The 12,320-nt window shown below is 36.8% G+C and overlaps 1 protein-coding gene across 10 annotated transcripts in view; it reads left to right on the top strand.

The window, feature by feature from the left end:
• The window catches only part of RBFOX1 (RNA binding fox-1 homolog 1), a 122,834-nt gene that overhangs the window by 40,439 nt on the left and 70,075 nt on the right, over positions 1-12,320 (top strand). For all 10 annotated transcript variants that reach the window (XM_027896693.1, XM_027896689.1, XM_027896692.1 and 7 more), the window contains exons 5-6: positions 991-1,051; positions 6,250-6,303. In XM_027896693.1, coding sequence (XP_027752494.1) covers positions 991-1,051; positions 6,250-6,303 — 115 coding nt within the window. The remainder of the gene's footprint in view (positions 1-990; positions 1,052-6,249; positions 6,304-12,320) is intronic.

The following is a 12,320-nucleotide window of genomic DNA, read 5'->3' as shown; positions in this document are numbered from 1 at the left end:
AAAGAAGAAAAAAATACCAATTGAAAATGCTGTCGTCTTTTGAGTAAGATGTTGCATATTTTGCCTTTTCATTTTCCCCCCTTCGACGGTAGCGCTTAGGGCCCTCACCAAACTCTCAGTAACCATGGTAACTGTATACATACCCATGCTGGCGATGGTGCTGAATGGTAAGTGGAGAAGTCCATCTGCCGTTTCACGTATTTAGCGCTGATATACCACGTGAATTTTTTTGACTTGTTGTATTAAGTTTTCTTGATGCTACATTTTTTTCTATATTGGTACGCCTGTAATTGAGTGTACGTTTTAAGCAAGCCTGGGAGGCACTGATTGGATTGAGGATATGACTTCGTGCACATCTTACTCAGATTGTTAACTCCATATTGTGTTAAATAATGCACCCTCTTTTTATCCTTTTGTTAGCTGTGATTTTAAAGCTTGAATGATTTTGTTAATTCTTGCAATGAAAAAGGCTCTTGTTCCAAGTGTTGAATGCTAGATGTTGCTTTTCCAATGGTACTTCTCTTCTGAAGGGTTATGTTGCACACTGCTAAAATTCGTTTGTCCCTTTTTTGACATTTTCTTTGTTTCCTTGTACCTTGTCTCTTTCCTTTCTACTCCACTGCATGTTCCTTCATATAATCTTTTTTCTTTTTTTTTTTTCTGTTTTGAGTATTTTTGTATCAGTGTTATCATGGAATACAAGCATGCTCTTAAGTCTTAAATTATGCAATACCTTTTAATTTGCTTTTAATGTCTTTTTATTAAAGTTTAAATGATATGATGTTGCTTTATTGAAATGATTTGTAAGTTAAAATGGTTATGAAAGTAAATGTAATTATAAATAGTATGATTTTGTTATGCACCTGTTGCCTTCTATAAATTAAATTGCATTTTATTTTTACATGACTAATAGCAGTAATAATGCATGCATTTAATAGTGACAGTGGCCCTCCCTGTAACCCTTTCTAATCCAGTGTTCTATGTGCTTAGGTAAATAATGCAACAGCACGTGTAATGACAAATAAAAAGACGGTCAACCCTTACACGAATGGTAAGTGCATGAAACCTCAGAGCTGTGTTTGAATGCCCCTGCATGTCAAACCTCACTCTGCTGAGCTCCTGAGGTGTCATCACCTGCATTTCCAGGGGCTCAGGCTTTGCCAAGGGTCCCAAATCATTACATGGCTGGGCAGAAGTTCCCTAAAATCCATCTCAGCTCATTCACATCCACGTGGGCACAGCATGCATCTCATTGCCTGACTGGAATCCGAGGGTTTATAACCACAGTGGCTTTCATAGAGGAAAAGAGACCTGATAGGAAAGCTTTACTCTCTGTGCCTTTGTGTTAATGTTGCAATAAATGATTCAGTTAGGTTTGGGTGATGGAGGTGGGGAGAGCAGCAAGAAGAATGTCTCTGTCAGGCATGAGATACCTTTTAGACACAGATCTTGTCAAAGATAATTTTCTGTGTTTCCCTCCAGTGTTGGAGGAAAAGGGCAGACTTCTTTTTCCCCCCATGGAAAAATCAGAATTCCAATCCACCTAAAATGAAAATTAATTCTAATACTGACCTAAGTTAGTAATGTTGTACATTAATGATAGAAAAGTAAATCATAGATATTTGAGGGCTCTGGAAACAGTAGATTTTTAAAATGTTTCCTTTGGGAGTGTTTGATCACATACTTGAGTTTGCATTTACTAGTTCAGAAAATTCAAACAAGTTCCTAACTCAGCCATGTCAAACAACACCACATCAACTGAAGTTAATTGCAATTACTTTTCAGTTTCATTAGACTGTGTAGTTCTCATTATTTGTGTTTCAATTTCATGCAGTTTTTCCCATCCAGTAGAAAGCAGATGAAATCTGCACATTAAGGTTTCCAGAGGTAGATTATATTCTTTTCCATTTTGAAATATAATGGATCCTATTTTCTATATTTGATATCTCATTAGTGAGGTTTTACTAAAACCCAGGGCAAACAGTGGCTTTATTTTTTAATGCAAGGCTCATCATTTTTTCCTGGCACAATGAAAATAAAATTAAGTGATGGTTTTTATTTGACATGTGATAATTGAGCTAGAGAAAATGATCTGGAGAAGAAGGGTCTGAAATTCCTCATGATTTCTCAGAAACTGTTTTCTTTCTCGTTTTATATGTAAATGTGAAACTTGGTAAATGATGCAAAAAATCTCCTTGGCTTTTGCTGATTTTAAAGCATCTTGGTGAATTTAGTGAGAGAGACACAAGGCTTGACAGGATCACGTAACAAGATTTTGTTGCAGTACAGAGCATTATACATATACATATGAGACTATGAACTCTGTCTGCTACCTTGTAATGATAAAAGTAGTTTTTCTACAAAGGATGATGCATATTTTGTATTCATAGTATCCTAAGGCTACAAAACTATTCATTAGCAAATAACACGTTTCATATCAGCACACCCAGTGCTGAAGGAAGGGAATGCTGGCAACAAGAGAGGTGAGATTTTTAGGAATCTCATTTTAGAGGAGGTTCATGCCTGTGCCCTGCACTGCAGGATTGCTTAGGCCATACATTATCATTTAGTAATATCCAAAACCAGGACAGGCAAAATCTACTGTTAAGTGTTTCCCACTGCAAGTGTTCTGTTTGTCATTTTCCGTCCTGTTTCATCTCATTTAGATCTCACCAAAAGTATGAAATATCCTGTTCAGTGCATAAAAATTAGCTTTTATCTTTGTGAGTGCATACAGCCAAGGTGCTGCATGCAGAACGTTCTTTTGCACACCATTTGAAGGGTATCTACCAAGAAAAACTCTGGTTGCAATGCTACTTTTGTTACTTTCTTTAATATCTGAGGTCTCCTAAAGTAAACACACAAGGACAATCACGTTCCTCTTGCATAATCATCACAAGCAACAAGGAATGAAGTGTAGACATGCAAGGTGCTTCATTTAGTTTCATCAGTGCCTGTGTTATCAGTCATCCTGGCATGGGGTGATTTTAGTTCTTTATCATCGTGTCAGGAATTAACCAGTGCTGGAGCTGATTATTTATTAAAGATTATTGTTGTCTAAAGTAAAGGTCTCGTCTTTTAAATAAAATATAAAGCTAGTTTTTCTACCAGCATATTAACATTTGCAAGATTTCTGATGCAGGTAGCCCCAAACATTTTTTTTGCACATGCCTGTCGCTTCAGAACCATTTATTTTTTAATGCCTGGCTTTATTTTTCAAAGACTATGTTGTGACTGACACCTTGTTGGCAGGTATTCAAAAAGTAGTGGGGGCACATGTTGTATTATATGAAAACATCAGGCACTGATATTTATTTTAATTTAAAAACAAGATATACACTGTTTTGTCTTTCTTTCCTGAATACTGCTGGTTGTTTGATAACAGGGCTCATTTTGATAATAGGATTGCAGAAGTCAGTAGATTTTGACACACAAAAACCTGGGCTTTTTTTTTTTTTTTAATGTGTTCAGCTTCATTCAAATAAGCTGTTTACTTTTGTGTCTAAATGATCTTTGAAATAAGTATGCTTTCCACTGACTTTTGGCTGCCCCAAATGAGCAATTAATAAATGCTCTGTTGCTAGGAGAGCTTTTCTTTTCAAGTTTGTTATCAGACAGGATGATTTTGATGGCTCACCTCATGCTTTGGAGATAGAACTACCTTTTGTTTGCAAAGAAAATCAGTGTCAGGAGTTCCACTCGTTGGCAAAAGTTTTTGAGGCATTTTCAGATGTTCCAGCCTATCCTGTTCACAGTTGTACTTTATTCTGATGCCCATATTGCAATTCAGGATGCTGAGCCAAGTGTTGTAGGGCATGGAGAATTATGGGCAACTAGATTCAGAGAACCGCAGCAATAAATGAGGGGCATGAAACAGGGATCAGTAAAAGGATAAATGTATTGTAAAGTTTATACTTGTGGTGCCTCGAATTTGAGCCTTCTGTTGCTCTAAATTTAGATTCAAAACCACAGCTAGTGACTATTAACACAGTTAAATTCCCTCCCTTACACCTCTGTAAGCAAACAGGAGGGAAGCAAAAGGTGTCGATGATTTCTTTGGATGACTCTACAGAGTGGGAGCCTGGGTCAGACAGAGGGGTTTTTCTTTCCTTGGCTGGTTTTTAAGTTTTAAGCTTTTACAGTCTCAACTTGAGGAGGAGATTAATATTGTGACAGTAAGAAAAATGCACAAAATTACACCCACAGCCGAGAATTTGCCTCCTCCAGCTGCTGCAGTCGGGTTACTTGGCAGCTGCTCGCTCGGATACATCAACTCCCATCACACTTGATTAACCCACACAGCTATGGGCCAGCACATTGTTGGCTGACAAGATAAAGTTAAGTTTAATTACTGTTATTTTCACGATGAATGAAGTATTTCCTCTATAGGCTTCAAAAAGTTAGATGAGACAGCCGTCACTGGGAGAGTGGTAAAGAGCTGAAATATGAGAGTGCCTTTCAGCTGTGAAGAACAATCTGCCTCTTCCAAGTTTTTTTTTTTTTTTTCTTCCTCTCAGACGAATTGTGGTACTGTTAGTGTAACTTAGAAGCTGAGAGATGTCTGTCAGCTGCTTTGACAGCAAAAGCTGACAGATCTAGAATTCTGTCCAATCTTTCATTTTGGGTGGTGTTGATCAGTGGTCTTCTGAGGAAGTACTGAATTTTGAAATACTGTATATTCCCCAAGCTATAAAAAGTTAGACTTTTACCAAAAGTCTCAAAATTGGAATGATTTTCTATCAAATGAAATTTGGCTTACAGATATGTCATACCATGATGTTCCTAAATATAATCCTGTAGTATGTAAAATTGAAGGGTCGAGTAAAAATCCTGTGGTATTTTCAGGAGGCAAGACACTTTAGGCAGAAATAAGTGTAGTGTGCATTTAAATTCTTCTAGTCTTGGCTTTTGTGATTTTGAAAAGCCTTGTTGTCACTATCTTGATTGTATTTTCATTCCAGCAGGGGTTATAAGTCCTAATTTAAGTACCAGAGTTCTGGAGTTTGCAAGATGCTTTCACTCAGGTTTTTTTCTTTATTCCCATTTACAAAAGGTGCTTCCCACTCCTCTGATTTGAGTGTGCTTTAGGAAACCCCTAATTTTTCAGTCCCAGTACTTCAAAATAATTGTTCACTTAAGGAAAAAAAAAAAAAAAAAAGAAAGAGTGTGGGTGGGGGGATGTTCTGTGGAGCTTGCAGTTAACTGGGATTGGATCTACCTGTGGCTGAGCAAAGCACAATGATTGGCACTTCACCGCAGCTCAGAGCACTAAGGAGTTTTCCAGTGTTCTCTTTGCTGTTCTCTTGCCCCTTCCCCTCCAGCCCCTCCAGCATGGTTGTCTTTAACATCACACATGCTTTGCACACAGACCCTGCTTGTGCAACCAGCCTGAGCACTCCAGGCTCAGCTGGAAATGCCACGTCAGGTGTAAGGGCACGGCAGTGACTATTTGGAGTTTGTCCGGGACATGCAGTCCAGAGGATCTCCTGGTTCTGTGCTTTGGTTCTACAGCAGCAGTGGGAGGATGGTGATTATTTAAGACAAAGGCAGTGGCTGCATTTGTGGCCTTTCAGAGCTGTGCAGGATGAGCATTCCCATTCTCTCCCCAGCACTGTGAGCAGCCCCGGTGTGTGTCTGCAATTGTCCTGTGAAGTGCCGACAGTCAGGTTTACAAATGCAGGTGGACAAAGTCCCTGGCATTTGGCTGGATCCCACATCTCTTTCATGTCACAACAGACATTTCCACACTGTGGCTGTGCTTTCATTTTCCCCAGAGTGGAATCAAAAGTGCTCCAGTTATTTTGGTTACCTTGTAACCCCCTCTAACAAATGCTTATCAGAAAAGTTTGTGTCCGATGAATGGACTGTCCTGGTCTCTCTGAACTAGGAACTGATGTGCTCTGGTCCTACAGGGTACAGGGATAGCTGAACTAGTGCTGGCTTAATTCCATAGCTTAAGGAGTAAGACCATGGCAGCTGTGCATTTCAGCCAAGGTAGTTCACCTGGTCATCTACCCCAGTGCTGTGTCTGGAGAACGCCTTGTTTCATTACTTATTTCCATGCATCAGAGTCTGATATTAAAGATCAGTAATCAAAGATGCCTACAAAACCTTCATTAAAATGACCTTTCTTGAAGCCCTTTTATCTGTTTATTTCTATACAATGATAATAATATAATTATTATTATTATTATTATCATCATCACCAATTGCAATATTAACCCCGTTATGTTTTTATGTTTGCTGCAGGCTGGAAATTAAATCCAGTTGTTGGTGCAGTTTATAGTCCAGAGTTCTATGCAGGTAAGGATTGTGCTATAGTTGTCCATACCATATTTTATTTTAGTATTCTTTAAAATATGCAAAAGTACAGAATATGTGTTTGGTGTGAGGTTTGGTTTTTTTGTGTGATTTCACATTAACTACAAGTTATTTACAGATTTGTGATGCAGGATTTTATGTTACCTGGGCGTACTAAACTTTATATAAAAGATATATGAATACCTTTTTATTGGAAAGTAGATAGTATAACATGAAATGTACTGCAGTATCCCAGTCCCACATGAGATTTTATTTTATTTATATTTTATTTTATATTTCAGTACTGTCATTTTCCTCCAGGAATTATTTAAGCCTAGTGAGCAACAACAGCAAAAAATCTTATCTATAAAAATCTTTATTTTGTATTACATATATGTAGGTAGCTGCACATAGCTATTGAATATTTGTGTTCGTAATGTGGGGTTTTTTAACATATTTCTTTAAATTTTATATTTAGTTTTTCAGTTTCATATTTTTGTATTTAAAATCTATATTATCACTTGAGTCTTCAGTGATACCGAATTCTGATCCTGGTTGCAACTTGAAGTTAGAGAGATGCAGTCTTTTTCTGCTGGAATTCAGTCATGGCAAGCATCAGTTTCTAAATGTGCTTTAGCAACAAGATTGAAAATAAACTTAATTGTACTCCAAAACCTCATTGATTTCAGAGAGATTTGGATCCTGCGATATCAGGAAAGCATTTTTCATGGGTGGTAGTTAAGCTTGGGAAGAGGTTGCCCAGAAGAGCTGGGGAATTTCCATTCATGGAGATATTTCAGTCTCCACTAGGCAAAGCTGAAAACTTTTGTTACTTTGAGGGATTTGAACAGATAAAAATTGTTGAAAAGGTCATTGTTACAAACAGATATTTGTTGTTTAAAAAAGCTGCCTGTAATACCTCCAGTGCCTCTACTGAAATAGATAAAAATGTTCCAATTAGGATAAAAGTGGCAAAGTATAATAAAAATACTAACCTGGCATTCATGGGATTGCAATATTTAGTGTAGGCAGAATTTATTTCCCTCCCTGATGAATGTCTAAGTTGAAAACAGGAATTTAACATTGATCTCGTTTGAGCAGTTAGTGAACCAACCCTGAACCTGCATAAATTAGAAAGTCAGAGTTATTAGTCATTTTATATAAATGACTTTGTGTTAATGACAAATATAATAATATTCCCATAGTACAGTAATCAATTTTCTAATACGTATGCAGAATTAACAATCTGACTTATAATTGTCTCATGAAGTAGGGCATGAAGAGTTCACATAGTTTGTAAATTAAAATCAATATTTTCAATCTCTCCTGAAGGTAATTTTCCTAATTTACTGGACTTTTCCCTAACATTTATTTTGTCTTTTAATTATAAAATGGCAGGTTATTGATTTTTTTGTATAACCTCCTCAAGTCCCAAGTGCATTTTTATTGCCAACACTAGGGAGGTGTTTGCCCTTCTTAATGAGAATCTTTAATTACCATTAGAAGAGTATTAATTTAATTTTATGAATTATGACATGCACTCCACCACACCTATGCAGAAAGTTCTATCAAGATGCTTCATTTATTTCAGATTTTTTTTTTCTGTTTATGCATGCAGACAGTTTAATATTTAGGTTTTGGTGTGTTTTTTTTTTTTTTTTAATGCATGCCAAATGCATTATTTTTTATATTGACTCAAGGATGATATTTTCTCAGACATTTAAACTTTCTTTTAAATAGTTCAAATCTCTTGAACAGATTTAGGAGATTTTTAGATCTCCTAAAGATGTTAGGTAATGAAACAGTAAAAGAGAACTGCAGCTGGAACAGAACACTGCAATGTATCTTTACTTTTGGGTTCCTCCCAGCACCTTTACTAGAGAAGCAGCAATTGCACTTTTGAAGATTAGAGAATTAGAAATGTGATTTTTAAGGCAGTGAGAGTTCTAGTTATTTGGTTTAATTATTGTCTCCAACACTGTCAGGATAAAATCGCACCAACTTTTTCACAGTCAGCGCAAGAAGTTCCTTTTGCTCCTAATAAACGATGAAAAATTTGGCCACTTCTGAAATAAAGATGATACATTTGCAGAGAAACTGTTGATTTAAAGTACCTTTAATCTTCATAAATAAGTGAAAACCAGAAGGTTATACAAAGCTGTCAGGATGGCACTGATGGATGGCAAATTCCTCCGTTCCTCAATTGCCGGTGAAGACACACGCCGCAAGGCTGAGCCGTATTGTACATCATATCTGCCAACTCATTCCTGTGATTAAATATTCCATCAGTGCGGGCTGGAAGGCGGTAAAGCTTAACAAGATTCATAAGATGCACCACTTGAATACACATAACTCACTTCCTTGGCTGGAGAGCACCCCGCATGCAAAAGAAAATTAGAATTGAGTTAAATTACTCCATAAGACAAGATCAATAGAGAAAGGAGAAGATCCCCTAATGCAATGCAAATCTAAGATATAGTTATGTCCTGACAACTTGAAGCAGACAATTAAAGTCAAATAGGGAGGAACGCAATGTAAATCAACCCTAAAACCTTGAAGATAACGGTAAACAGTAGGACCAGTGACATGATTGTTATAGCTCAGCTTTTTTTTTTTTCCCCCTGAGCGTTCACTTCTGTGAAGGAAAACCTTTACTGAGGAAACGCGTGACAGCTAAAAATGGAGCCGACAGGATGCGTAGCAGATGCACAGCAGACACTATGAAAGTAAAGTATTACTTGGGGACTGCGAAATACTATATATTTACAAACCACTCTAGATTTTTCTTCCTGGGTAGCCCTTCTAAGGCTGTTTTTGTGACTGTGAAATGCTCACGTGGTAGTAAATTAGAACCCTCTGGAAATACGGCTCTTTAGCCGTGGTGGTGTTAGTATGGATTTCCAGTGGCACGTTCATGAAGGGCCCCTTGAAGGCTGCTCTGCAATTCCAAGGTCTAGCAAAGCTCCCTGATGGCTGCTGACTGTGGATGTGCTGGTGAACGTGCTCCTGCCCTTCCCACCACTCCACTGGGGAGCCTTGAAATGATATTTCATAGAAAACAAAAGGACAGTGATTTCTTTTCTTGTTTATATTCCTCAGATTTTCACAGCATTCCACTTTTCCATGTATGATAATGGATAAGAAATTTTTTAAAAGCTGACTCATATCCACTCTCCCTCTATTAGTAAAGGCATACTCTTTAAGGTGGTTTTCCCCCTCGTGAGAAAGAAATGCTTAATGAAGTTATGATTTCCATTTCAGCTTATCTTTCCCAGTAAACTTTTTATCAAGTTTGTAGGCAGGTTCTAATAAGGAAATCTGTAAGAAGCACTGTGTGATTCATCTCACAAACTCTTAGTGTCAACTGGGACAAATTTTCCATTTATTTGTGTATCCCTCCAGTTGTAAATATATCCCAGAGTGACCCATAGTTTTGGTATATTCAGCTAGAGTCTTTTCACTTCCCCTATACACTCATTTATGCCTGGGAAAAACACAGGTTTCCAGCTGGGTTTCTTTACTAGGTGTACTCTGGTTCTTTCTTTCTTTCTGTGATTTGTTATAATATAATTTTTACCTGCCTATTTTTATGTGGTGTATATTTTATCTGTGATAACTAACCATCCTTTCAGCCTCAGGCAGTCTGAAAGCCAGTTTCTGTGTTGTTCCTTGCAGTTATTGCAGATCTTTTTGGGTTTTGGTTTTTTTTAAATGATGAATTTTTGAGCAACCTCCTACACTCTCCTTATTGAACTATATTGTTGCACCTGTATTACTACAACAGATCAGTCCTTTAAAGCAGGTAGCTTGAGACACACTAAGACCATTTTAAAAGTCTTTGTCATTCATGGGAGAAAATATATTTGTTATACCTGTTGGAGAGGTTTCTTTTTGGCAGGTGGGGAAAAAGATGTTACAGAAATTACCTGGATATCTAGTGAACACTCAGAGAACAGTTCAATTCACTATGATTCACGTGAGAAAATACTCTTGTCTGGTCATGACCAACAAACAGTATCTCAGTAATTTCAAAATTTAAGTTGGCAGTGGAGAAAGGAAGGACAGAAGACTAGTGATGAAGAACCCTTAGAACAAGTCATGGAGTACAGCTTGGTGACAAGTAATAGCTCCCATTCTCCTTTTACTTAAGGGACTGTTATTTCTCCTGAATGATGATGAAGTTCTAGAAGTTTCTTAGAAGGGAGTTTCAAGAGTCATCCTACATAGCCCTCTAGTTGTAGTCACTTCATAAACAGTCTTAACAAGGTAAGACTCTTGCAGGCACCCAGTTCCTTGGGCAGTGAGTAGTTATTATTCCAAGGTCACTGGCAACATTTTCCCCATCAGTTAAAATGAAAGAGAGGGAAAGAGCTTGTGCTTTTTTAACTATTTTATGTGCCCTCAGAGGACAGAGAAGTTTTAGATGCCCAGGGCTTTTTGGCATGTTGTGGATCTGGAAGGTAACAGTGCCCCTCAACCATCAGATTTTGGAACAAGCTTCCTTTGACAAGTTTGTTTAAAAGTTTGAAATATCATGTTATATATAATTAAGAAGTAAAGAAATACCATAGTAATATTTATCAAAATATGCACTTAAATAAAAGGAATCCAGGGGAAAAGAGGATTCCTGTACATTTGCTAACACTAATTCTCTTTGTTCATGTCTTAAAGCATCTATTTCTGGAGTGTGAGAGCACTTGGGATTCATTTCATCTTTATAGTGTTTCTGTTTGAATTTAAATGAGTCTTGCATAAGCTCAGCAAATACCCTAGAAACACTTCTCAGTGAAGATGTTTGGAGCTTGTGAAGCTGAATTATATGCTTGCACAGCAATTCTAATCCTGGGGTAAAAGTTCACTGTTCCATATCTCTAAAGCATAATTATAGTGAAAACTGTCTGTCTGTTACTACTTACATTAATTCATTTTACAATTTGATTACATACACTTAGATTTGAACTTTGCTAAATAAATATATTTTGAAGATTGTTAGATAAGCAGCTTAAATAATTTTCTAACTACAGTTAAATAATTATCTTTTAATATTGCACCTGTTATACAGATGCTCCTTTTCAAAGCATAGAAGAATGCTGTAACTGTTGTTTCAAAACTCATAATGTTAAATTACCACCATACAAATGATGACATCTTAGCTAGATTAATACCACTGATGACAGCTAATGCTTTTCTAAACTCTGTGGAGCTGTTACAAGCCATTATAGTGGATATACTGGTTTATAAAAGATGAATTAAGCCAGTAGAAAAATGGAATTCAGCATCTGTACTAGGTATTTACACATACAAAAAAAGTCCAGAGTTAATTATGCCTTATGCTACATTATAATGAGTTTTTCGTTAAAGTGTATACCCTCATGTTAACTGAACAAGGATTATTCAAAGAATAATGCCAATGACTTATTTTTTGAAATAATAATTTAGTCAATTGGTTATACATTTAAATCAGGAGCAAGATTAATCTACTTTTATTCACCATTGTACGTAAGTCTGCACATTTTAAAGAGACCATCACAGATACTGTGTCAGTGTTGCCCTTTTAAAGGCGATTCTTTTGGATTATATTTAATCACAGTATACACTTAGACTTTCATACTATTCCTAAATGATCCAAAAAAAAACCTACATAGACTTGATTATTTGCTAGTAAATCTTGAATTGTAGATAGAGCTTTATACCAGAAGATGAAGAATGGTTAAGAAGGGAGTTCCTGCTTCTTTAGTGCAGAAGTTTGGAAATTTTTGACCCCAGCCCAGTATAGAGAAATCATCTGGTACAGGATTATGATGAAATTTGTGCACAAATAGAATCTGGGCAAACAGAAACTCTGTGTTTGCTGAAACTTGGAGAAGGGAGATGTCTGGGGGTGGTTGGATCAGTTTGCTTGATGGTACAGTCTTGCTGAGACACAGGACTTGATCTGCTGACCATGTTTCCATGTTTCTCCTCATTTCCACATAGTAGATTTACCTTGTTTGTTTAACTATTACTTTAATTGCACAAAA

The sequence above is a fragment of the Empidonax traillii genome, unplaced genomic scaffold (assembly GCF_003031625.1).
Source record: "Empidonax traillii isolate 1590-97213 ecotype Southwest subspecies unplaced genomic scaffold, ASM303162v1 scaffold511:size449868, whole genome shotgun sequence".
In the NCBI taxonomy this organism is placed as follows: Eukaryota; Metazoa; Chordata; class Aves; order Passeriformes; family Tyrannidae; genus Empidonax; species Empidonax traillii.
The sequence above is the reverse complement of the archived record's forward strand: the minus strand, read 5'-3'. Positions and strand labels throughout refer to the sequence as shown.